The 27,128-nt window shown below is 52.6% G+C and overlaps 2 protein-coding genes across 2 annotated transcripts in view; both read right to left on the reverse strand.

Moving 5' to 3' along the window:
• Nucleotides 1-1,812: 1,812 nt before the first annotated feature.
• On the reverse strand, nucleotides 1,813-11,846 carry CLEC19A (C-type lectin domain containing 19A). The gene is made up of 5 exons (XM_055805707.1): nucleotides 11,735-11,846; nucleotides 6,133-6,298; nucleotides 5,553-5,646; nucleotides 4,649-4,781; nucleotides 1,813-3,910 (listed from the first exon to the last, which is right to left on the reverse strand). Exons 1-5 carry the CDS (start codon nucleotides 11,829-11,831, stop codon nucleotides 3,831-3,833), a joined length of 570 nt encoding a protein of 189 aa, XP_055661682.1. The 5' UTR covers nucleotides 11,832-11,846; the 3' UTR covers nucleotides 1,813-3,830.
• Nucleotides 11,847-15,673: 3,827 nt separating this feature from the next.
• The window catches only part of SYT17 (synaptotagmin 17), a 39,079-nt gene continuing 27,624 nt past the window's right edge, over nucleotides 15,674-27,128 (reverse strand). Inside the window, exon 8 of the mRNA XM_055806799.1 lies at nucleotides 15,674-16,877. Coding sequence (XP_055662774.1) covers nucleotides 16,681-16,877 — 197 coding nt within the window. The 3' untranslated portion in view covers nucleotides 15,674-16,680. The remainder of the gene's footprint in view (nucleotides 16,878-27,128) is intronic.

Genomic DNA, 27,128 nt, shown 5'->3' on the forward strand with positions numbered 1-27,128 from the left:
TGTCTCTCCCTGCCACGCGTTCGGGATGTGCTGGAGCTGGGGGGTTTAGTGCTAACACGATCACACACATAGGTACTATCATTTATCTTGTGGTTGCATGGTTTGGGGTGGTGATGGGACCCCACTGCCACAGCCAGTATACATCTATAATTTACGCGGAGCTGCTGGAAACCTTTTTTTTTTTGTTTGTTTGTTTTTTGTTGGCCCTGAGATATTTTTGTTCCTTGTCAAAGGAAACTGCTCTGCAGCGTCCTTGCCCCGGGGCAGAAGCTGTGCTGCTACTCAGGCAATTAAAACCCAGGGAAACCAGGGGCGGGGAAAGGAGAAGCACCAGAAAAAGCTCAGGATTCAGCTGTGCAGACCTTATCCTCCCAGTCATTTTCAGGAGGAAAAAAAAATCTTAATGGTGCAGGCAGGCCCATCTCTCCTGCCTGCTACACCAGGGCCACCCTCTGCCCGGAGCTGTGGGCAATATTGCTTCTACAGACCAAGAAACGGGGTATAGGAGGGTAAAGCTGTTTGCCACCAATAGACAATTATTTTTGTTCACTCCCAGGCTACATCATACACTGCTTGCGCTTACCCCAGCTTTCATGCACTACAAACAAAGGTGTTTAGCTCCTAAAAACCTCCATGACATGAAAGGACCCTTGGGCATCAGTTGCCTACAAGTGATGTCCAGGAGAGGCATGGGAGAGTCCTGCCACTGCCAGGTTTCCCATTGCCTGCACCGTATGGCAAGTCAGGATGGAGAAATTCAAGGTAACAGGGGACTTCGGGGTCATGGGACAGGGAGTACAGAAAAATAAAATAAAAAAGTTCAGCCCAAAGAGCTGGAGCTCCTCCTGACCACACAAAGTGTGGGACCATCCATGCCAAGGGAAAGGGCACGTCCCATCTTCCATCGAGCTCTGACCTCGCCAGATCCACTAGAAGTTCATTAAGGAGGCGAAAACTCCTGTGGTTTGCTGAATTTGATTTGATTCCTGTGAAACGGAAGTCACTAGTGAGGAGAAAGGGTTGGTTTTTAAGTAAGGGCCCTGGAGCCTGGGGAGAAAGCCAGGGGGGCTGCAAAACAGAGCCTCTAGTAACTTTGGTCCTGACTTTCAGGTCACGCATGTTCAGTTCTTTTTACCTGGAAATGAAGATGTTAATTGGAGCCGACAGCTTTCCTAGGCTTCCCCATTAGCAATATTTTTAGCCACAGTAGGGCCCAAGTCTTCAAACGCTTTCCCAAGGGAAGGTTTTAACCTTTCTTCTGACACACCTCATGCCACTTGCAGTTTTTTGGCTCGAGGCGTCCTGAGCCCCAGCCGTGATGAACTCCCAGCCCTCTGAAAACGGGACTCAGGAAGAACAGGGAAAAGAAACTGGGGAGGGGAAGCCTGGAGCCCAGAGCTGAGCCTGGTGCTGTGCAGCACCAGCACCCAGCAGGATGGCCGCCCCCAGCACCCTGACCCTCCCCGGCCAGGTGGCAGCGCAGGGCACAGCCAAGCCCAAGGGGGTCTTGCGGGGTGGGCTGGCTCCGGGCCCCCAGCACACTGCTGATGCCCACCACAGGGATGGGACCACACTGGAGCACCGGTGCTTGGAGCTGGCAGTCAGTCAGCCATGTCCCGTGCCATGCGGATCCCGACCCTGCTGTCCTTGCACTGGCACTGGGCACAGGAGCCATCCACAGGTGACCTCCAGAGCAGTGATCAGACTGGTTCCTCAAACCTTTTTTCTGCCACAGATCAGACCCTACACATTGACATTTTGTTGGCTTGTTGGATCCAAGAACATTTTTATTTTTAAGGCTAGTTTCTTTACATACTGTTATCATCCATATGTAGCTTATTGTTTTCAGATGAAGCAAAAGCCTCTAGAAACCCCATTCAATGCTGTCTGCTGCCCAGGACTGAAAACTATGCAAAGCGCTTACGTTCCATATAAATATACAGTCAGTGTGTATATATTTATATATGTAATCCCTTAAAAATAATACAGTTTTATTTATATGTATTATCCATTTATATAAAATGTTCATATATATATAAAAATACATAATCAGGCATGACAGTATATCCTTATTTAAGAAACTTGCTGCAACACATATGTTCCACTTACACCACCATTACCCCCACTAAGTACTGCAGTTTCTCTCCAGGCAGGAGCACATTTTAGCTGAAAGCTGTGCTGACACCCAAGGAAGCAGCTCCCAGCAGAGCCTCAGTCATTTCCCTCATTGTAACCAGTGTAATCGCTCTGGAAAGTCTTAGTTTTGAAATTTTATGTTTCTAAGATGGTGACATCAAGGGAGATCAGACAATTTTATGAGGATGCTTTACTCATCTCTGCAGGCAGTGGCTGAGATGGGGCAGCCCAGGGCTGTCCCAGCTGCTCTGGGGCTGTGAGACCCTGGGGCTTTGCCGGAGTGGGGACAAAAGGGACACATCACTCCCAAGAGACGGCAAGGGGCTGGAGGGGGAGGCAGAAACCTGCAAAGCCACCTGGATGCCACAGAGCTGCGTGGGACCAGAGGTCACACTGCAAGGGGCTCTCTGGCAAGCACTGGATTTGCTGCATTGGACTGGGTTCAGCAGTGCCCTTGCAGCCACATCCCCTGAAGCAGCAGCATGTTTTTGCCTCGATAGTGCTGCGCTTCCCTCGGGCCCTGGCACCATCGCACCCCCACTAGCACCCAAGCCCTGCAAATTCACCCACATGCAAGGAAGAAGGTCCCATCTCACTGCTGAGCAACTCAAGGCACACTGGGGCTGCCATCACCACATACATCACCAAAAATCATTTACCTGGAAGATGAAAGTACCTCTGTGGTGCCAGCGCAGAACAGGACATCAGCAACGACTACAGGGAAGAGCACAGTCTCACTAGGAACCAGGGCTGCACCGAGAGCAGTGAGCTCCCCTGACCCGGGGAACCCCCCGGGCTGACCCCCAGCTGGTGCACATCAGCCCTTCACCCGCCCTCCCTGTAATTCGGCCAGCCCAAAGCAGCCAGGGCCAAATCCTGCTCACCTGCTGCGGGCAGGGGTGTTACGGAGCTGGGGGTGCCCAGTGGCCCCATACACCCCAGCCGCGGGGCTGGCTGGGACCGGGTGAAGGGCAGGGTGTGCACGCAGGCTGCTGCAGGGACCCCCAAAATCAGTTGGGAATCCATAAAATGTACTTTCCCAGGCATCTGCTTTGCCTCAACGCACCTTTCCAATACAGAGCAGGCTGGGGTAAATCCAGCTCCTTCCGCACGAGACCCCAGGTCCCCGGGGAGCTGCTGCCACTTGGGCACCAGAAACAGAGGAGCCTCCACCTGTTATTTGCCGTTTATTTTAGCGGAGAGAAAAATCACAGGCACAAGAGGCATTTTGCATAACTTAACAGAAAATAACACATTTCCTCCACTCTTCACAGACCAACGGACAAAACCATTTCGTACACACAGCGATTTTTTGGTGCTAAGTTTGGTGCCTTGGTAAAAATCATGGGTTTCCTCGGCAATTTTTTGGTGCAAAGTTTGGTGCCTTGGTAAAATCATGGGTTTCCTCTAATGTGCTGCAACGGCTGATGTGAAACCCAAAGGCAGGCTCAGGCTGGAGGGCTCCTTGCCGCTCAGCGCAGCTCCTGTCGCCGTTTGCCCGTGGGGAGGGTGAGTGCTGGGCTTGTCCCCGTGGCACTCCCCGGAGGGACTCTGCTGCCAGGGTCTGCCTGGGGGTGCCGACACTCAGCTCTGGCCACCCGTGCCGTGTCCTGGCCGCTCTTCCCTGGCACGGCTGGAGAGGTGACCCAAAATGGGGGGGGCAGGGGGGGGGGGCACGGGCAGTTCCAGCAGCCTCAGTCCAGGGCCAGCGAGGGGATCTTGCAGACGAAAGGGAAGGCTCTGCCACAGGCGTTGTCATTCCAGGAGCGCAGCGCTACCCCCCAAAAAAACAAGGTGTTAGGCATGAGGAGGTAACCGTGTGCCGCCCTTGGGACCGGGACCTCCTGCCGTTGTGAGAGGCTTTCCCTGGATGTGCCTCCATTTGTGCTGCTCCCAGCCGTGCCCCCTCCCAGCATCCCCACCCCAGTCCTCGGGATGCTGGCAGGGATCCCTGGTCCCAGCTCGAACATGGTAGCAGGGGCTCCCAGCCCCATACCCCACAGAATATCAGCAAGCTGTGCAAGGATGGGGTGTTAAGGTATGTCCAGTGGGTCTGTGTACACCTGACTGGTCCTGCTGGCAATATGGGTCTGAAGTGGGATTTTTGCACAAGCAGGGTCTTGCCCCACTTCAGCGAGATGCCCCTGGCCTGAGCAAGGAAGGGAAAAGCTGATGGGTATTTCCACAGGCCTCCCGTGTTGGAGAGGAAATGGGAAAATGTGACCTTTGGCTAAATTCAGTAATTCTTCAAAGTGGATGATGCTCCCCTCCTGCCGCTGCTATGGGAGAGGGAGATGGGCTGTGAGCAGAGAGAAAGTGAGTGTGTGTGTGTGTATGTGCTGAAAGAGAAAATACATCCCTTCTCTGCAAAGAAAAAAGAAAATAATAAAAATTAAAATGCAAATCCTCAGCCTGCCAGCAACCTCTTCAAAAAAGCACTAGCTGAGCGGATTGAATTGACTGACGTGCAAGTAAGACGTAGGGTGCCCTTGACACCCGGCATGGCACTCACCGCTGCTGTGCCTGTACCAGATCTGCACGCAGTCCTCCTCCTCCGGGATGGAGTGGATGCCGTCGTCGGGCTGGCTGCCGTCCCAGTAGTGGTAGTCATAGGAGGAGCCGTCCGTCCACTCGAAGTGACCCTCCTGCGTGGGGTGAGCAGAGAAAGGCTGCGAATGCAGAGCAGTGTTTGCAGAAGGTGGAGGTCCCGCTCCCGTGCAGACCCCGTCCCCATCCCCAGTGCCACAGTCCGGAGACACAGGAAGAGACTGTCACCACTCAGCAAAGGCCACACAGCTTGTTTGGGTTTTACAACTGAAAACTCAGCCTGGCAAGCCCCGGCATTCACCGTCTTCTCACCAGGGGAAGCTCAGAAATTAAACCCATATATTTTTTTGCACACCCACCCAATTCTGTCTTCCTTTTCCTTTTTCTTTTCCACTCCTTTCCCAATACGTACAAAAAATTTGCTGGCATGGGACTGTTCCCCTGATGGTCTCCATTTTCCTTTGTTACATATTAGACTATATATTTCCAACATGTCAGCTTTGAAAAGTTGCAGAGAAAAGAAAAGAAAGCAACGAAATTTGGTGATCATTGGCTTTGGAGATGTTTTCAGTTTATTTGCTCTTCTTGGACCAGCAGTACAATACTCTTTCTATTAGTCCATTAATAACATACGATGTGAATAATCAGTAATTATTAATCTATTAATTCTAGTAACACTTTTTGTTTAAAAGCAGACCAGAGGGGATGAAATGACAACTTTCCCCCATGTGCTGCCCAACAGACCCTACACCACCACCTGACTGAGGCTGCATGGAGTGAAGAAGGAAACCAAGCAGCTTTCCAGCAAGAACACGCAGGGAGGTGACTTTTCCAAAGCCATTTTCCACATGATTACAGGGAGCTCTCACCTGCCGCAGGTCATTGAGTCCCGTCCAGATGTCAGTGGGGATGCCCGGCACACGGCTGTTCACTAGATCGTACACAAAGACGTTTTCTTCCCAGCTGGCAAAACAGAGCAATCCGGAGCCGCTGAGGGGGTATGTCAGGCAAATGGTCGGGCATGCCCCCCAGCATTTGCCCTACGGCACAGCCGAACGGGCCCCCTCTTCCAATTGCTGTTGATTACTTTCCCGGGTCTGTGCAAGAGGTGCATAGTGTGGGTGAGAGCTGGGGTAGAGGGAGCAGGGGGAAAAGCCTGTGTAATCATATCGTATTTCCATCCCTTTTTCAAGAGTAAATACCACGGGTTTGGGAAATCTAGGGAACACTAGGTCAGTTTTCTTGCCAGGCCAGGAAAAGGCATTTTTTACACCACCTTTGCACACCCATGCATCAGATTTGACCTAGCTGCTGCTGCAGAGGGACGCTTAGGCTGGGACACGAGCCTGCAGCTGGCACAGAGGTTGTGCTGTGGGAATGGAACTTCATCCCCATCTTCCTTTTTCCCCAGCCGTGCCAGGGTGGGATGACATGTTTCTGCACCCTCACCTGTGGATGGAGGCCAGCTTGGCTGATCTGATGCCAATGGAGAACTCGGCACAATAGAGGTCGGCTTCAGCCCAGGTTTTGTTGATGGGGAAGTACCGGTAGCAATGGCCTTCGTACTCTGTCCAGAAGAGCGGGCAGGAGTAGGCATGGACAGGCTCCGGCATGGCTGGGGGCAGAGCAGAGGACATCCAGCAGCTGATGGCGACGCAGCGTGGCCAGGCAGCTGAGCGGGCAGTGGTGGCAGCAGTGCCCAGCCCTGCTCCCCACACCTCACCCAGGCAAATAACCACCAAACACAGGCATGGAAAAACCAACTGTTGCAGAAGCCGTGCAAAAGTTTGCAAAAGCCAAAACACAGTTTGCAAAAGCTGTGGGTTTCTTGATTTTAGCATCTGCCTGAATCAGGAGGGACATTTCAAGCCAGTTTGACATCATTTTAGGCAGAGGGGGCTTAAAATAAAGGCACTGACATTTGCTACTGGAGAAACCGAGATAAGGGCTCCTCTCACCTCCATCAGGCACTACCAGTGCCACCGTACTGGGATGGGAGCTGACAGCTGGGGGCTGCAGGGTTACGGCCACACTGTCCTCCTGCTCTCGCCTCCTGCAAGGCCAACTTGCACCTCCTCCCTCCAAGAACCCCCCCCCCCCCTCCCCTGTGTCCCTGGGCCCGGACGCAGCCGTGCACATAGGCACGTGCTGGATTTTGGCCCCATAAATAGCCAGGAGAGGCGTGAATGCCACCGGGAGCGGTGCCAGCCTATCTGCCTCCCGCCGCCAGATAAGAGCTGGGGCCCACACAGCTGCTCCTCCTCTCTCACCACTTCTCAGCCCAGTGGGGACATCACCCCAAAAGAGGCCATTTTTGGGGCAGGACACATTTCTGGAGCCTTTGCAGTTGCTGCTGTGTAAACACTGCAGCGGCGCCAACACCCCATGCCCACGTTGTGCTCCCCACGTCCCGTGCAGGCAAGATGCAGCGCGCACCCACACACCACCCACGGGTACCACCCGGCTAACCCCCACATCATGCAGCACATCAGCTTAACTCTCAGCTTTTTTAGCTTTCTGGCAAGGTTTTTCAGCCTTGGGGAACTGTCGGCACCTCAGAGCCAGTTCCCGCACCCCCATGGGGTTCCAGTCCAGGGTCAGCACTGCTGGCGGAGCAAGTGGGGAGGTGGGCAGGGCAGGGGGAGCAGGGGGTTACGGCAGATGTCAGATGCCATGAAACTATCCAAGCAGGTAACAGGCTCAAGCCCAGAGAGGTCAGGGTGGTGTTGCAGGGCCCCCAGTACTGAGGGGCTGTGGGGGGAACGGCTTTCCCCAAGGCTGGGGAAGAGCAAAACCCTGCCAGCAGCAGCGCGAGACATGGGAGCGGCGAGGGCAGTGCTGGCATGGGGAAAAGGAGAGGCAAGGGGAATTCAAAGCAGCTGCAGGAGCATTCGTGGAGCTGAATCCTTCCCTGCTTCAGTGCTGGCAGCTCCGGGCAATAATTTCATATTTCATCAGCTCTTTCCACATGGGAATCTCTGAGCATTTTACAAACAGCCACCAGCTAGCCCCTGGGTCCCCTCTGTCACAACCTCCTCCCAGGCGACAAACCACAAATGCAAAGAGCCTTTTTCACCTCCTGAGCAAGATGAGGAGACCAAGCCGACTGCTGAGCCCTGCAGGGCTGTCACCCCATCACCCGCCTTGGGACACCCAGCCATCCCCTCCGGAGGACCTGTGGCTGGGACCAGCTCTGCACTCCACAGCAACAAACCTGCCGAGAGCAGTGAGTGGCTTGCAGGGCTCTCCCATCCTCACTGGCACTAGTTATGGGCTTTGGAGGCCAAGAGATAAAGTACCCCAGGCTGGAAATGAGCAGAATAGCTTTAGGGGAGGGTGACCAAGCTGCAGCCAGCTCTCTGATTCACATCCAGACATTCATCCATTGGGAAAAACCTCAGAACAGCCCTAGGAAATGTAAATTATTCTATTGTAGCAATAGAGCTGAAGGACCAGGAACACCAAGAGCTGATGTGATTTCCTGAGAGAAAGCCCTCCTCCCCTCATGATGCTGGCCGGGGGGTCCCTGTCCCCACCAAAAAATGAAGCACAGAGCAAGACTGGAGCATCAAACCCACAGGTCGAGGCTTCAGCTTCATTGCCAGCTCACGGATGAGGCATGCCCCCCCATTCAGGACATGGCTGGGATCAGGTCCCAGCTCACCGTGACTCCAGGTTGCTGCTCCCTCCTGCCGGGGGCACTCCGGAGGTCTGCGGCAGACAGGCACCACCAGCTCCCCCAGCAACTGGGGTTTTATTATAGAGGCTGTGAAGCACTTCGATGAACTCTTCACCTCTGGCAGCACAGTGACAAAATTCACAGGGCTTAACCCAGAAGCATCCCCAGCAAATGGGGACCTTCGCTCCCAAGTGTTAATTGCAGTGGGCGTCCTGGTGCCCTGGCTCCAAGCCAGGTCCGTCAGCACCCCAATCGCCTGGGAAAATCACCCTCATTTTGTTCAGGGCAGCTGAAACAGAGTCAGAGATGGAGACAGTCCTTCTTTGTTATTCCATACTGCTTCCCATTAGGTAGCATTAATTTGACAAGCTTCAGTGAACTAAAGGTGCCTGAAGGAATTTAAGGTTAAATATACCGAAAAGGAAAATATGGGAGGTCAGCATTTAATTAGCATCTTTTCTGTTAGGTCACGATCAGAGGTTTTGGCTGTCTCTTTGGAGGAGAACTGTTGCTCCTAGTCTTACAGGCAGGAACTTTGCGGGTGCTGCTTTATCTGGGGTCTTTGGGGACTATTTCTAGCAGAAAAGCCATAAGAAATTTGATGTATGCTTGTGAGTATGGGAGACCATTCATGGCTCTGCAGGAAAACCTCATAACCCAAGCCAGCAGCTGCTGATGGTATTTTGACCTAAAAGAGGACAGGGGAAGCATTTTGGGGCTCTTTAGACCTGATCCTCACTTTTAAGCACCCCAGTAAAACATCAGCCCCAGCAGCATCAGCTCCTCTGCACTGTGCAGGAGCAGCATAGCTACTGCCTGTGGGTCAGGGGCTCCTGCTGACCCCGAGTCGGTTCATCCACCATTCCCAAATTCCCAGTGAAAAATGGCAAGAATCCTTCCTCCCTTTTCTCATTTACAATGCAAATGGTCAGGGCCATGTTTTAATGCAGCACCAGCAAAATAGATGTCCAGACTTGGCTGAGACCAATATTCATATCAGGCAGCTGTTACTTACTCAGAAAAGCTGGAGAACAAGAATTTTGGGTCAGAAAGAGTTTTGTGCTCTCTGGATTTGTATCAGTGCCAACAAAACTGGAGTCTTTTTATTTATTTACTAGCTGAGACTCACTGCAGAACCACCAGGAAAATCACTTGTCAAAATCTTGCAGAGGCTGGCACTGCTCTGCCAAAAAGTTTCACTTCCCCAAGTGGCCACTTTCCAATTAGAAATACTTAGCTGAGAAAATCCCAGCCAGTTTCACAAGTTTGTTTGTTATTTCAGGATGCTGCTGAAAAGGATAGAATACCAACTGCGTGACTCCCACCGACCCAGCTGGCAAAGAACATTTTTTTTCCTGAACAGCTTCAGCCCAAAGTGCAACGTTGTCCCACCTCCAGCGAATCGCAGATTTGAGACATGAAGTCTGGGGCTAGGACAAGGTTGGCAAGAGATGCCCGTGCAAGGAAGGCTCCTGGGGGGCTGCAGCTCCATCAAAGGACAGCAGATCAGATCAGGTCAGTGCTGGCAGCAGATACTCTTCTTTCTGCAGAGCACCAAAGAGCTCTGTTTCACCAACAGCTGAGGACTTACCGAAAAGCTTAGAGACATTAGGAGACACCTCAATGAAAGGCATGGTCTTGACACACACCCCTTGGCACATCCATAAACTAATGCTGCCACCTGACCTGAAAAAACAAGTGAACCTCTTCAGCTCTTGGCAAGCAGCTGCGTTTGGAGGGTGTCCATCAATGCCCAAGAGGCTTGTCTGAACTTCATGCCAATGGAGAAGAGCTGAGGAGATCCCCGTCATGTGGAAGGCTGGGTCCTTCCCAGGGCACAGCTGCTGGCAGAGCCCCTCCACTGGTACCCAAGGGCTGTGATGCCAAGGGTGAGGGATGGGCAGCGCTCCCTCGCTGGTGGTCACAGCTGGGATTCAGGACAAGCCATCCTGGTGCTCACCAACACTGAGTCACTTCTTACCAGCTCGGGACCATGAGGAGGGCCAGCAGTGTGGCTTTACCCCATGCTGGCACTGCTGGAGCAGTGGGCACTTACAGGGGATGGGCGAGACGACGGGGCTGGGGCAGGGGACCCCCCAGGACAGCTTTGGCAGAAGCAGCCTGTGGCAAGGCTGGGGGGGGGGGGGGGGGTGGTGGTGTCCAAAGCACCAGCTGAGCCAGAGCTCCATCCCACCACAGACTCAACACGTCCACCAGCCCGTAGGCTCTTAATTGAATAAACCCTTTATTGAATTATTACATTCAAAAATAAAGAATAAGTGTTAAAATGGGGGTTTGGTGGGCAGGAGCCTGTGGCAGGGGCTCAGACAGCGCTATTGTGCAATGCTGGGATGCCCCAGGTCACCCATGGCTTTAGGAGCACGTCCTTAAGCACTGACACTACCGTCATTACAGACAAACAACCCCACCTTCGCGTTATTTGGAATATTTCCTTTTCATTAATAGATGTAGAAGCCTCCTGCTTCGCACCCACCTTCAAAACAAGTGGATCGGAGGGGTGGGGAGTGGGGGGGTGTTGGCCTCCGTGTGCCTGGGGGATGGATGTGTGGAGCTGGAGGGGACAGGATCCACTGATGGACGTGAAGCCCATTTAATAACTGGGCGCTATTTTACACACTCCTGAAGTGTTTCTGAAGGCGCATGTTAGAAATTTCCAAATGAAATACTAAACCCCGGTTGAAGCACGTTGGAAGCGCCATCCTTCCACGCAGAGGGCTTTGTTTTTTAAAATCCTGCAACAAAACCAAGCTGATCTTACAGCTTGGACCCCCCGCCACGGCGTTCGGGGCCGTGCGCCCGCAGCCGGCACCGGCAGATAGCGCTTATCTCGCAGAGGCTTTTTTCCTCCTTCATTAGTTTTGGCGAAGCTCCCACGGATTAGGCGTCTGGCAGGGAAGCTCCTATGGATCCTTCTTCCCGGGAGCTCGGTGCACAGCTCGGGGGAGCCCCTTCCCGCTCCCACTCCCACAGGGAGCGGGCAAACGGCGCCGCCGCTCCCACTCGCGCCAGCCCCGGGAAAAAGTTCGCCAAAAACTTCCGTGCCATATAGCAGCCACCGGGGCAACCGGGGGCAACCGCGTACTGGTGGCCACTGGCAACCGGCGTGAGCGAGTCCCGGGGAGCCACGGCCGCCCCCGGCGGGGAGCGCCGCAGTCCGCGGCCAGTGCCGCGCCAGCACGGGGAGGGGGGGCGGCCCCGCGCACACGGCCCCGCGCATCCCGGGACCCCCCGCGCCCCCGGAGGGAGCCGGGCCCCCCCGCCGGTGCGAGGAGCGCTGGTTTCCAGGCCGGGGGGCAGGCGCCCCCGCCTCCCGCCGCTGGAGCCCCCGCACGCCCGGCCGCCGGCACTCACCTTGGCTGATCTTTATGTTGGTCTGGGGGAAGGCCTGGGCGCCCAGCAGCGCGCCCACCAGCGCGCCCACCAGCGCGGCCACCCGCCCGGCGCCCATGGCCGGGGAGCGCGGCCCCGCTATGCGGCAGCGACGGGCGCGGGGCTGGATATAGACGCCGCGCCGCCCCCTCCCCCCGGCCGCACACGCCCCCCGCCCGCCGCTGCCCCGGGCCCTGCCCGCAGCCCGCCCCCGGCAGCCCCGGCACACGCCGCGGAGCCCCCCGGCCGCCCCCCCCCCGCCGGCGGAGCGCTGCCGGCCCCGATGCTCCGGCCGGGCGCGGCGGGGGGTTCCCGGCGCCCCGCAGCCCCGCGGTGGGCCGGTGGGGCAGGGGGTCCCGGCGCTGCCCCCGCCGCCTGGCCGCCGTCTCTCCGTGTTTCTCCACTGGGGGGGCAGCGCCCGGGCACCCCGGCACCGGCGGGACGTGGGGCAGCAGCCGCGGCGGGGTCCGGGGCTCAGCACCCCCCTGCGCCCACCTGCCGGGGCCGCGCTGCGCCCCTGAGCGCGGGGAGCTCCAGCACCAGCCAGTGTTAGCGGCAGGCAATGCGAGCCAGCGTGTCTCCTTTCTGCCGTCTTTTGTTTTTTTAAAGAACTTCAGATTTTTTAAAACGCTGTATAAAGTCCTTTTCTACTTTATATAGTCCTTTTATACTTTTTTATTTTATACCTTATAAAGTCCCTACTGTAAGGAAAACAGTACAGAGGTACAAACACTATGAAATTTTGTGGTCCTGCCCCATTTGCAATTAAATGCCTTAAATCAGTGTTGAAAGAACTGCTTAAGCAGACGCTCCCTGCCATTCTTTTTTTCTTCTTAGCTACAGATTAAAATTTTCAGCATTTTCTGGGACTTCGGTTGGGATGGTCCATTTTTACAGCCAAGATTCAAGCAGAAACAATGTGGGGTGACACAAAGCTTTCAGTATAGTAAAGCATCCGGATTTACTAAGTGATGGCAACTGATTCAGTCAACTTTCATACATTTTCTTTGCATTAAATAAAACCTTTGAAGAACAGTCCCTGCCCCCCCATTAGCAGTTCCACACATTCATCTGAAACTATATGGCTCAAGGAAAAGCTAGTGATGTATCAAGCCACTAAAAATGAAGGAATTCAGAGCAGCCGAAGCCAAAGCATGCCTTCTCCCTTCCTAACGGTGCGCCATCCCCAGCTAAAGCCAGTGTCACCAGCAATTACCAGCAAACTATGACACAAAACTCTTTGAGCATATTCAGCTACTCCCAAAGCACAAATGTTTATGCTTCAAGAGGGAGCAGAGATCCAGAATAACTTTAATCCTGTTTGTAAGGACAGACCCGCTGTAGCAGCATCCCCCAGCACAGGTGGGAGCACTGAGCCCCGCAGCCGGCGGCCCTGTGCCCGGCACAGCAGCTGGCACCAGCTTTGCTGCCAGCACTGGGAAAGTACACGCACGTCGTGCACGCAGGGCTGTCTGGAGCTGTGGTTGCACTCTGGGTTACCTGCTGGTTTCACAAAGCAGGAGGTGTTTTACCTGCTGGATACAGCCTCGGGAGGACAGCCACGTCTCCTTTATTCAGCCCTTCTGCTCCTCTCCCTCCCCACGCTGTTTTCCGATCACCTTGCAGGGCTGGAGCTCCTCAATGTGCTCTCATCCCGCTTTTATTGACCTTTCCTCAGGGCTCTCTCACCAATTTTTAGCATCTTACCTACGTGACACCCCCCTCGCTGTGAAACAGATACCTCACAGCTCCAAGGACAGACTGGTGGGTCAGAGCGCCTTCTGCTAACACTCTACCCCCAGGGTTTGAGCAAAGCACGTGGCAGGTCTCAGGTCAGCTTCCGAGGATGCCCAGAGCTCATGCTGCTGCCCATAGACCCCAAGAAGAATGTCATAGTCAATGGCAGTGGCTGCTGAAACCACAGCCTCTTGCCTGAGCCTTTCTGAGTTCCGAGAAGGGGTCGGCTCCCCACAGCACATTTGCCCAGGCACCCTGTGGGCTCTCTCCCCACGGAGATTTATCTTCAAGATAAACCAGCAGGAAGGCAGAGAACAAAGATTTCCTATTGACCTCGCTGAGGGACAGAGGAGGAATTTCACCTTCCAGAGAGGCACGCTAGAATTGAAACCTACCAGCCACCATGCTGGGAACGAGGATGCCCGTGCACAGCCCTGTGGCAACCACCCTCCCCATCACTCTGTGCTGGCAGCAGGAACCAGCCACGTGCAGGGGTCAGTGAGACGTGAAGGCATTCACCAGGGGACAGCGTGCACAACCACACCAACAAGGTAAGCTCCCACCTGCGTTCACCCCCAGCCACAGCAGCTGGGTGATGGTTCAGCAATGAGGTCATCCAGGCCTTTTTTTGTCATCATCTATGCAAGGCCACGCTGTGCTCTGCCCGGGAGCAGAGTGTTTGTGCTGTCACCCTGCCCCAGCCGCCGAGAGATGGCTTCTGGATGCAGTGGAGAGACAACATCTCTAGTAGCCTCCTTGTATCCATTGTGCTCCCTCCTCCACAATGGCAGGGTCACCGTATCAGACTTGGCTGTCACATGGAGAGCACACACAGGGATGCTCTGAGCGCAGAAGGGAATTCAGCACCCACGACTCAATGTAAACTGGAGCAGATCCCAGACTGAAGGCATGCTGCAGGGATGCTGGGATCAGAGTTACAACACAGACCTTCATGCTGGAGCACAAACACTCTGGTGAGCAGCAAGGACTATTGACTGAAACACCAACATTTGCCTGAGCAAGCACTAAGCTTTTTTTGTTTTGTTTTTTTAGGTCACCTGTCCCTAACTGTAGCAGCCAAACAGCCAACAGAGGTGAAATAGGCATATATATGTATGGTTTTCTTTTTAAAGATCAAAATATTAAAAGCACAGGAGGTAACAGGATTTCATTCTGGGCTGCATTTGATGAGCAGAGGGGAGGGAGATGTCGCCTGCCCTACCGTGTGCCAGCTCTGGACTGTCATCGTCCTCACCAGCCATTTCAAAGTTGGAAGGGCCACGAGCAAAGGCAGAGCTTCCCACAGCGCCTGGCCCCAAGCCCCAGCCCCAGCCCCCACCTTTGTCTGGCTCAAGGCAACTCTCCCACTTCCAGCAAAAAGGGACAGAGCCAGGTCAAACTAAGAGCACGCTGGCTTGCACCTCTCCCTCGCGGCTGAAGGGGACCCTGGGGACCAGCATGGCCATGGGAAGGCACGGAGGGGCAGCCAGCCATGGGCTACCACCCAGCGATTCCACAGGTGAGCCAGGGAGCAGGTATGGCCAGAGCCTGGGGCCCTTTCCCACCTCACCCCCTCTGACCTGGGGCAGAGCCCACCCATCCCTAATGCCCCCACGCTTTCCAGTGGCACGACAGGCAAACACTGCTGAAGGCAGAAGAGATCCCTCCTTCTCCAGAACAAAGACAGGGGAAGACAATAAAGTCATGGGCCAGGCCCAGCTCCCTTCAGGGTGATGTCCTTTTTGTTTTGATTTCTTGAATGGGTAAGCAAGATACCGATTTTTATACAGTCTCAATAATTTTAATATTTCCATATTAATCAAAATAATAAAAAAATCAAAATAATTCAGAAATTGATAAATAGAGCAATAAAAATTAATAGTAAATCTGGGGCCCGTTCCTGCAAAGAACCAAGATGCAGAGCCCACTGCAGAGGCTCGGACCCGTCCGTGCCGTGGGTGTGCTGTGGCTGGGAGCTGCGCGCAGCCGGACCACGGCATCTGGCTCGCTCTCCTCACTGCCCTCCATCAGCGGGTCCCCAGATCCTCTCAGCTTGCTCCTGATCCATCCACAGGGAGCACCAAGGGGGCAACCACCAGCATTCTGGCTTTTCTTGTGCCATAAACATAACTGATGGAGCTCGACACAAAAATGCATTCTGCTAACAAGCATCACCCAGTCTACGTGACACAATTAAATAGAATTTTATTTTCAATAAATATACAATCTGCATCATACCAGACAATACACTGTGAAAAAATAAAATGTACAGAAGCAACCAACAGGACAGCTTGACTGTAGCTAAGTTCACTTGGTGACCTGGAGAACTACCTGGGTTAACACACACAACACAGAAAGAGCCACTGCAGCCTGTGAGAGAATTAAAGTTGTGGATTTTGGGTCTTCTTAACTGCAAAAGTCCCTGCAGCAGGTTTCTTTTGCACAACACAGGTTTGAAAAGACATGAGCTGGCTTTCCCAGTACAAATGCTATTGGAAATGTTTACTTGGCTACATTATCACTGTATCTACTTGACGCACACAGACTGCTATCGAGAGTGGCAGGTCTCACCGCTGACGTGACACAGGGTCCGTTTGACACGGGGCCCCATGGCCACGCGCGTGCCCCAGCACACAAATGCACGCGTACGTACCAACAGGAGCTTAATTCTGTTAAAACTAGTACAAGGACAAAACTGGAGTCAGAGTCGATTTCACCACAGGTTCTACCATTTAAAAAAATATTCTAGCCTAATTACCACGTTCACCAACGAGAGCACACGGGGACTTATATCTCCGAGAGGATGAGCCATGGATTTGGGCTGGAAAGACAGTGGAGGCAACTCCCAACTCCTCCACCCGCTCAGCACTTGCCACGGCACCTCCACGCGCAGCCCACGCCGCCTGGCCACGCGCTCCGCCGCGCGGGATGCAAACAGCCGAGCAGTGCCAGCTGCGAGCGGCAAGAGGGCCAGCCGGCCGGGCCACTGGTGGCCCCGGGGGAACGGCCAGGACCCTGGGGGGGGGACACGGTTCACAGAGGCCAGCGCGGCCGGTTGGGTGCCGGCAGCTGCTTCAATCCAATGGAGCTGCTGTGGGGTGTGTGTAGGGTGTGAGGTGGGGTGTTTCAGTCGGTGGTTTATTTTTTTCTCTCGCCCGCCTGCTTGATCTGGCTGCTATTAGTCCTGCACCTCATGTTACCTCCAGCGACGCCGGAGAGACGCGGTCGCACTCCTCCCGGGACCGCAGACTGTGCCACTGCTCCACGGCCGTCCGGTGCGCGTTCAGCATTCGGCGCCAGTGGTTGGACTCGGGGGCGCCCGTCGAGTACTGCCCGATCACGATCCTCCCAATGAAGTCGTTGCTGCTCTTCACGTTGTGCCCATACACTGGCAAGAGAAGAAACAGAGACAGGTCAAGGCAAAAGCATCACTCGCCCCCCCAGAGCCATGCCCACGTGTCCTGCAAATGTCCCCTCATGCAGCACGCCAGCCTTCTGGGTGTGCAGCTCAGCACCTCAGAAACGTTAGAGACCCCTCATCAGGAGTCTGGAAGGAATAAGGTAAATACTACAGACTGAAACGCAATTCAAACAGGACATAACTCTGCAGTCAGGATGGTATTTAGCCAGAACAGGTGAAGTAGAAACACAGAATGGTTTGGGTTGGAAGGGACCTGAACGATCATCCAGTTCCACCCCGCTGCCACGGGCAGGGATGCCTCCCACTAGCGCAGGCTGCTCCCAGCCCCATCCGACCGGCCTCGAAGCAGAATTACATCATGTAAAGACATGGCCAAAGCTCTGCCTCAGCACAGGGCAATGCTGACAGCAGCCAAGCAGCCCACACCTGGGTAAACGGAGAAGCAGCATCTCGAACTGTTCTCCTCCGAATGCAAGTGTAATTAATGAACAGTTCCAGCGCTAATCGACAGCCTTCCCGACTCGGAGACACGAATCACACATATACAGGCTGTCAGCAGGATGTTTATACAGAAATGATTTGCCATAATTATCACTGCAGCTACTCGTTAAGAGTCCAGGAAAGCAACCGAGGGAGAGACATCAACCCAACACCCCGTCCTTTGGATTAGCCCAGTCTCCTGGAACGAAAGATCGCAGACGGCAGCAAACTCTAATGATGGGCCTGATCCCAGGAAAGGCTGCACACTCCCACCGGACAGGAGGGAAACCACTGTGTGTTCCACGGATTGAAGCCCTGCCTTGCGCTCATTAGGAAGTTGAACAAAAAGTCTGTGCAAGCTGAAGCCAGGATATCCGCAGGCGCTGGCTGGAATATTAAGGATTAATAAACCTCCTCAGGAAAGAGAGGGGTTTTTAAGAACAAATGTCTGCAGGGGCTCCAAATCCACCCAGGCTTGTGCAGCCAGAGCAAGTTCCAAGGGGGGAGCACAGCCTGGCACGGGGCCGGGAGCCTGGCACAGAGCTGGGAGCCTGGCATGGGGCCAAGCGCTGCTGCCACTGCCCCTGCCAGCAGCACCAGCGCTCCCGGGCTGCTGGAAACCAGTGCTGGCAGCAGCAAAGTCACATTTGGGATCCCTCATGGCAGCATCCCCTGATGCATCACCCTTCCAGGCAGGCAGGACACTGAGCTCTAAACACTCAACCTGGCTTTTAGCCACACATCCTCATCCAGGCTGCATATTTCCCAGCAAAATATACCCCACCACGAATTAATATTATTTTAAGATACTGCTCTGTGCTTCTACGACCTCTCCATGCTCTGCGAAGGCTGGATCCCACCAGCTACTGCACCAGCTCTCTCCAGCTACTTGCTCTGAGTGACCAAGTCCCACCTGCCAGCGCAGTCCCCAAATCAGGCTGTGCAAGGTTACATCTTGCTGTATACCTTCAGACAGCTCTGACACACACAGCTTATGGGCAGAGAAGCTTCTGCTCATCAAATTACCTGGGGATATTTTTGGTAATGGCAAACGTTCAAATGTCTAAATCATTTTTCCAAGTAATTGCACTAAAAAAAAAAAAAATACCCTGAAACCCAGGGCACTGCAAGTCTATCTCCAAATGACAGTTAAAAATGAACTGGGGTACACCACCCCATTAGGAAGACTGCATCTCTTCTGCTTGTCGCCACCAGTTATCCAGGGGTGATGCCATCAGCTCTCTGCCACTGTCAAGAGGCCAGGCTGGTGTTATTTGCAAAGGCCACTTTCTGAGGATGCAGTGAAGACTTTTAAGCCATCCATCTCCAACTAGTATACAGCTTGTCAGAGTTATGAACGAGTTGTTCTACAAGGCGATGGATCACAAGTGTAGCTAGCATGACTATGCTAAATGTCCTCCTATGATTATGCTAGAGAAATCAAATATCATGATAAAATCACACAGAAGTACCCCCAAACCAAATGCCTCCCAAAATTTTTATTTTTTTTTTCTCCCTTTTCCTTCTTTTTTTTTCCAGAATGAAAGAAGATGAAGCCTAATCCTGGGAGACAATACCAAGTAATTTAAACCAAGAAGTCTTAAAGGCTATCAAATAATCACAGGATAAATTAACAGTGGGGAAGTACCCCAGGCATACCAATTTTTTTAAAATAATCCATGTCAGCACTGCAAAATGAGTAGGTGTGCTAAATGCACCTGCTATTTTACTGTTGATCCAAGTATTCTGAATTTTTGTAAAGCATTTTGCTAATCTCATTGTGTCAGGTAATTAGCATGTTAACGCCTTTAGGGTAATTAATGGGCAAGCGTTGTTGCTTCTGTTAAGTAGTTTAGACAGCACAGAAGTAGACTTATTGCTGAAGAACAGGGAAAACATTTTCCAAGGCCAAATGCTTACTGACACACAGACCGTAAGAGGCGGCACTAGATCTGACCCCAGGTTTACAAACTGGCAGCTTCGCAGCAGCAGCCTTTCAAACTGATAAAGAGATCTTTCTGTGCCAAAAATTCAGCTTCACTCATCAGTTCACGAGCCTTGAAAATGCAAGGACATACCTTTGTCAGAGGCTAAGTGCTTTATCTCACTCTTAAAATGGCCAGTGTTTGCTGAGCAAATCTGCCGATGGTTGAGCTGCACAGAGCTGCTGCGTGGACCTTACCCAGGAGAAGGTGCTAAAGGTGTGGAAATAAGCTCTTTGCTCACATTCAGGAGCACAGTTTTCCCCATTGCTGTCACGGGTTGTTCCAAGGACAGCTTGGAAAGGAAAACCGTGGGAGCCCCGAGCCCAGGTGGGATGCTGGAAGCAGAGGCTGGCTGTGTGGCTGCGCTCCGCCGTTCCACACCGTGGGTGCCCATCCTGGCACAGGGACAGCGAGTGGCTCTGCCCGGCTCCTTCCTCTGCTGCAGCAACCGCTTCCCTTCTCAAACCCATCAGGAATCATTTCGCTGAACACCAAAAAGCACGCACCAGCTGTTAGGCTTATTACACCCATCACACTCATGTCTGACACTTCAGTCTGCTCCGAAGCCCGGCAGAGGCAGTTACCATCACAGACCCCATGTGCACCGCTCAGGTACCCACCAGCGCTGGCGGGGGCTCAGGCACCATCCCAAAGGGACAACTTTTCAAGACACAAGGTGAGCTGCACACTGCTCCAGAGCTGAGCCTGCCCTGGCTGGAAGGGGACCTGCGGATGCAGCAGGCACCAGCAGGGAGACCTGGCAGCCCCCCAGCAGGAAAGCCCGCAGAGCCTGGGGTGGGGGTGGCTCTGCCAGAGCCCCTCACCTTTTTGCCCACACGTGTGCAACCCACATACCACAGCTACAGTCTCACCTGCAGCGGAGCCAACTCCACAGCAGCTCACGTCTTCAGCCGGGGGAGGAAAAAAGCTCCTGCTCCTTCCCTTCCACAACAGGCAGGGGTAGAGCAGCCCCCCAGACGCAGCCCACAGCACAGCAGCTGAGTGCTGTGCCATACTAAGCCCACCTTACGGTACAAGCAACCCAGTGTATTCCCTGATGTCTGAGCATCCCCTTCCAGGGTCTGAAAGGAGCTCTGCGTGGATTTCAGATTAAATCTGCTCTTGGCCACAAAAAACTCCATGGAGCTGCTCAGAAGCAGAAAATGAGGTAATTATCATTTGGGGGTTTCAGCCTGACCCAGCCTCTGGTTATGGGCAGGTAGACACTGCTTTCCATTTCAGAAACCTATTTTCCTGACAGGAACTACACACCTGATCTCATGAGCTCTTTTTCCACCATCGCAGTAATTTACACAATAGCAACATTCATTTCCAGGCCAACACTGAGCAAAAAGCAATTAAGGAAGCAGAGGTCAAACCAATTCCTTCTGCATCTGCTCTTTACTGAGGGATGCATTTGGAAACAGAAAGGCTTCTTTTAAAAAAAATAATAATCTCTTTATAATAGAAATGCTGAAATATAAAAGAAAAATGGATCCACTTATGTCCATTAAAAAGGTTGCATTCTTGAGGACAAGTAATGTGATGTAAATAAAACATTTTCATGTTATATACTTATTGATGCAGCGCTCCTAAATGATCCATATCAGACTGATGGGGGCCGGGATGCTACACAAAATTCAAAATTTTCCTTCTGGGTAGGGGCCCATGTCCCCTGTGGGGCACAGGGAGGGGCTGGGTCACCCCCCCCAGCCTGGCTGCCATGCATTGCACAGCCCAGAGCTGCACCCCAGCAGCAGCAGGGGCTGCCATGGATGCACTGGGACTTGGAGCTCCAACATCTCGCTCCAGGTGCAACTCCAGCCTGAGCTCTCCCTTGTCTCCCACCAACCTCAGCCACGTGGAATTGCCCTTGGCCAGCTGGCAGTTTCACATGTTGCTCTGTAATCTGGCACTTGCCTCTGACCCATGAGTTGCCTGGGTGGCATCAGCCCTGGCACCGGATCCAGCCAAAACACCCTTGACCTTCCCCTCTGGGACAAGAACCTCTGGGACCTGCAAAATGCGCACCTGTGAAGAGCACCGCTGCAAAGTACTTGTGGTTTATGAGTTATGTGCAACAGTAAAATTTAAGTTGGTATTTCAGATACTAATTCATCCTTCGACTGTAGCAGCCTTGAAATGACCAGGCAGGAGCACTAATTCAGAAAATTTCCTTAAGCTAACTTCAAGGCTATCAGTACTATTTATATGATGGGGGACAAGCTTCACGCAGAAGCACCTTGCTCAGCTGCAGCCACAAAGCATCTGCAACTCCTGAAAGCTCTCTGCCAGACGTGCCCAGCAGTTACTCAGCAGTTACTACGGTGCTGCACCACTGAGTGCAGCCACACAGCACCTCTCCTGCTGCCTCTCCAGAGGGTCAGGCAGAGAAATCTGGGCACACCGGAGCAGGTTAGAGCTCCTGCACTAGTATTTTAACTCTCCTTCAGTTGGCTACATCAGCCACCTGCAATGCAATTAAAACCATTTAACTCAGAAAGGAGGAAAATGAGCAGGAACGTGCCTCTGTTTTTTGTCTGCCTTCTTACTCAGGGCAGACATCAAGCAGAACATCTTCACCCAGTTTATATCAGGTTGCCAGTAGCTTATTTACAGCACAGCACCCACCACACTCTTAAGAAATTGCTCCCAAAGTTGTTTTCTTTTTAAGTGCGATTTGGTTGCATCCTGCACATTTTAAATGCCTTAAACAGCAGAGCACCCCTCGTGTGGCTCTCGCTCATCCCTCTGACACGCTGTTGCAGCAGCACAGGCCAGCTGGCACGATCACAGAGCCAGCCTGATCATGGAGCACAGAAACCCCCGAGGGAATTAGAGGTCCTTGCCCTTTTCCTTTCCACTACGGGATAGAGCTACTCAATCCAGAATCCAAATACTAGAGGGCTAAAATCCCGCTTAGTTTTTATAGCTGGTCTAGAGGAGAATATTGGGTGCCTGGGTGAATCATCAGGCATGGAAGTCGTTAAAAAAAATCCTCCCCACTATTACATACCTGCAATTGCTGTTGCCACAGCCTATAAAAGTTTCATCGGATACCCTTGGCCCACCAGACTAGGAACTGAAAAAATACCTACACTGTAAATATTCTTACTGCAAGGGCTTTGCAGCACAGGCACAGCCACCCCTGCAGCCCCGCACATGCCTGCACCCCTGCAGCCACACTTGCTGGTGGCATGCTGAGCTGCAAACCCCACACCCAGAAACCTTCACCCACCAGTGTCCTGCACCAGCGGCCACGCTGTGCCCATATGCATCCCAGGGGGAAAGGGAAAAACAAGCCAAGACATACCGGAGGCTGCACACAGGCAGTTGAGCAGCAGAGTCCTCCTGAGGACACAGGTCTCAGGACCACAATCCTGTTAGCACTGACCCATCAACACCCCCTGCACTTCCCCACTTTAGCCTCAGGGCTTGGTCTCAGACAGAGCCCTATTTCACATGCGTGCACCTAAAGGATGGTGCCCGTCCCCCATCCTTTGCAGGCAGAAGCCAGTGCCCAGTCTTTTCCATGCTGGGTGCTGAGCTCTGCTGTCAGCTAGTGGGTCTGAGCTGTCAGGTTAAGCAGGTCTGAAAACTACTTCAGAATTGCTTGACATCAATATTAAAGAGCTGTTTAGCACAAAGAGGGTGCTGCTAGGAAAGGGCAGCAGCAGGACTAATGACGCAGACTGCGAAGGTCACAGGTACGGACCCAATTCTGCCCTTGCTCCTTGAGCGTGGCCCATAATATTTAGTAGAGAAGAAAGAAAAGCACAGGAGAAGATGCAGTGGTTTCACATTTATCAATTTAATCTGCATCAGGCTCTGATGCACACATAAAATGCACTTTCCAGCATCTCCTCTGTGAGGCTGCTCCCTGCAGCGTCTGTGCCTGCCCAGCTCCAGAGGGAATCGGACCGCTTGAGCGCATGGCTGAATCCTGGCCATGGACAGACCCGCTGCAGCTCCAGCATCCAACTGCTGCTCCAGGTGGGAGAACACTCCCACAGCAAGGAAATTCCCTTTGGAGAACCATTTCCTTCCTCGCCTTCTTGCCAGGGCAGCCCCTGTGCTCTGGCTGGGGCAGCCTGGTGGGGGACCCTGTGGATGCTAATCGGGGTCTGGCCTCACATAGAGAAGTCCTGCAGGGGGGAGCAGGGGAGACACAAATGCACAAGCAGGTCTTGCAGAGATCTCAAGGATACGCAGGGATGACAGCCCATGAAGTTATCTCATCAGGAGAAACTGAAATAATGGACTGGATGCATCTACTGCAACAGCCTGGAGGATATTGGAGTATCTACAGCTGGGTTTTGGCTTCTTCCACCTCCAATTCCTTTTTTTTTTTTAATTGCATCTTAATTCTCTGCACTATGAGCCCCAGATCCAACAAAGCACAGGAATGGTTTCACATGTACTCATGCCCCTCACACGAACAGGCTCCAACACCGGTGCTGTACAGCACCAGTAACAAAGGCAAGGATGGTTCATGCGTCCCCTTCAACCATCACAGGGCCAGGCACAGGCGTTTCATCTCCAGATACCACTCTCCTGCCACCAAGATTTTTCCTCTGATACACAGAAAGATGACGGCCTTGTGAGACGTTTGAACAACTTTTTTCACCACGGCGTGAGCCAAACCACATCAAACACCAAGGTCAAGAGAGTCATCATGCTGCTTAAATTAATGGGCTTGGCACCATGAGCAGGTGCTGATGATCAGCCTGGAGAGAGGAGGGTTTGCTCCTTTCTTTAGGAGAAAAAGATTCCCTAAGAATACTAGAGAGCTCCACAACAAGCAGCTTCTGTCATGTCTGCAGCGAGGTACAGTTAATAACTGAGCCAGTCCACTTGAAGAATCTAATTTTGCCCTCTAAGCAAGGAACAGACTGGCTCAGGAAGCATCAGCATCTTGTTGCTCTCACCAGGATTAATAGCATCTCACTCCTCATTAAAGCAGCGAGTCTGCTGCAAAAAGCCAAAATCCATCCCTGGAGCATCTTCCCTGAGGGACTCCAAGCCAGGATCGTGGCAGGACCCCACTCAGCACCTCCAGCCGACCCTTGCTGCCTGCCCTGCTGGCACCTGTTCCATGGTGACAAGCAGCACCAGCACAGAGACTGGGAAGCCTCAGATGGAGGATGGAGAGCAAGGGGGACATTCCCTTCCTGAGAGGGGGTCTGAAGCCCATGCATCGTACCCGCTGCAGGGAGGCTCTGCCAGGCAGGTGGTCTCCAGGAGGCCAGGGTCTCCCGCTGCCAGCACACCTCCCCGTGCACCCCAAGAGCAGGAGCTGTCCTCACAGCACTCGCTGGTCACCTCGCGTGGCCACAGGACCTCAAGCAAAGCAGCCGGGAGCATGGGAGGTGCCAGCCGGGAGCACTCCACTCCCCCCAACCCCAGCACCGACCATATGGTGTCCGGTGCATAAATACATGAAGTATTTGATAACACCAGACACGAAGGCCAAACGCTGATTTAAATTAAACAGGTATAAATCCCCAGAAAATCCAGTGCTGACATCAATATTTTTTACTTTTTCTCCACTTCAGCCAAGACAGGATTACACAGGTTTAAACACAGATTAGATTCTGCTTCTGAGCTCCAGACATGTGGAATATACAGACAGTCCAATACTTCAGAAGCACACATCTAATAGACAACAAGAAACAATTTTCTAGCAGCAAGTTGCCTAATTATCTATCCATCTAAGAGATATTACAGTCTTGATAATTTTTCAAAACAGAAACCACTTCTTCCTTCTGCATTCCAGCATGGGAAAAAACCTATAGTTTCATTTGCCTCATATATTAGAGGAGATATCTTTTCCCCCCACATATGTGTGCAAAAGAAAAAGTGCCTGAATACTTTTTTTGTGGGAAATTAAAAGGGACAGGAGAAAGAAGAGACAAGCATCTGAAACAGCAAGTCAGGATGTGGATGTGTAACGACCCCAAACACATGGCGGTTTCCATCCCTGCAAAACAGGCACCTAAAGCTGATGCTGGCATTTGAAGGTCATGCTTTCACACAGGCAGGCAAATCAAAATTCAGGTGTATTTCTGGAGAAGCCTGAGGCCAAAACCATTATCAGACTTCAACCTGCTCAGTTAATTAGGGCATTTGGAAATCAGCCTGGTAATTGAAAAAATACCACTGAAAAGCCTCACTGGCCCTACATCCCATTCACAGAGAACTTTTATAAATCCCATGCAGTGCAGGCAAACACCTGAAGAATCACCTGATCTCCAACATCTACACCAGTCTGACCACCAGAGCTGAGGGGGCAAAAGCAAACAGTTTTAAGATCTGAGGAGCTTCAACCTTCTCAACCAGGTCTCGAGCTGCCTGGAGGCTCAGCTTTAGGACTCCCCCAGAATGAATCCCAGCGAGTTTTGTTCCCAGCTGCGATGGGTCAGTGGGTCTGAGCTGTAAGCCTTTAGCACAGCACCTCCCGCACTGCCTGACCCGGACTCGCTGGGAAAGCGGGATTCTGGAGCGGATGGCCACCTTCAGCTTTGGTCCATCCCCATACACCCTCTTCTTCCAGGTCAGGGCTGCTCTCCTCCCCAACATCCCCACCACCAATGACTGCCCCAGAAACTCTGTCATCTGAATCCAGAGCACCCCAAAACAGTTTCTATCAAAACATCTAAAAAGTGTTCATTAGACAACATGCAAACCCAAACTGGTCTGTGCCAGAGCATCTCCAGCATCCCTGGGGTGAGGAGCAGGCCAGAGCTGTGCTCACCAGGGGCTGCCCATGCCACTAGCAACCATTTATTCTAGATACAGAAACATCCCAAAACATCCACCTCCAACAAGAAGTCCAGATTTCAAGGAAGACCCAATTCCTCAGAATTTCAAGGAAGACCCAATTCATCTCCTCTCAAGCTGCAACACCACAGAAAAAATGAATATACTCAAACATGTAGTATTTCTTCAAAAATAAAGTTTCAGTGAAAGCAAACTGAACTACCCAGAACCGCATCAATTAGCAACATCCACCAACAATGACTTTTTTCCCCTTTAAAAATTCAAACTTCATTAAACAGTCCTTAAATTTTCCCAGAGGCCAAGGAAAAGGGAAAATGAGCCAACAAAGGAACCAGGTATATTGCTACTGAACGGCAATCTGTTATTTTAATCAAGTACTGCCTATTAACTGGAAGTTAATAAGAGTCCTGGGATAAAGCACCGAAGTGATCTGGGGGGCTGCAGACAGGCGTTGTTACAGCAGTGGGTGCACGAGATGCCTGATGGTGCTGTCAGCGCCTCTGCCAGAGCTGTGGAAACCACGTGTACGGGTGTGCAACCCCTCACTGTGCAACAATGCTCCCTTGGGAACTCAAATACTTAACATAAGAAATAAAATAAAAAAAACTTTATAGATTATTAATACAGACGTGGTCCGTTTTTAAACCACACTGAAAAGCGAAGAGAATCATTTAAAATCCTGCAAATGGCTCAGAGGAGAGTGCCTCTGAGCTGCATCTTCAGCCAGTGCTTGTGATGAAGATCTCACCAGCTGTCATGCACATAGCGAGGCTGATCCCTCCATCAACAAGCAAACCTTGCTCCAGCCTGCTTTCCTCCCCTGGGCACAGTGTCCTGTCCTGTGGGAGCCATGGCCACCTTTCACATGAGTCCCATCGCCGCTCTCCATCAGAGACACCATCAGCCCTGACATTTGTCCCAGCTGCAGCTGCGCCCTCAGCCAGAGCAGCCAGCACAGCAGGCTTTCCCTCTG

Source organism: Falco peregrinus, chromosome 5 (genome assembly GCF_023634155.1).
Source record: "Falco peregrinus isolate bFalPer1 chromosome 5, bFalPer1.pri, whole genome shotgun sequence".
Taxonomy (NCBI): Eukaryota; Metazoa; Chordata; class Aves; order Falconiformes; family Falconidae; genus Falco; species Falco peregrinus.

Bases quoted from the DNA above. Each gene is read 5' to 3' on its own strand.
- CLEC19A (XM_055805707.1), bottom strand. From the start codon at position 11,831: ATGGGCGCCGGGCGGGTGGCCGCGCTGGTGGGCGCGCTGGTGGGCGCG. The intron at 4,782-5,552 runs GTGAGAGCTCCC...CACCCCACGCAG, and splicing joins GACTCAATGACCTGCGGCAG to GAGGGTCACTTCGAGTGGAC. The intron at 3,911-4,648 runs GTGAGTGCCATG...TTTGGGGGGTAG, and splicing joins CTGGTACAGGCACAGCAGCG to CGCTGCGCTCCTGGAATGAC.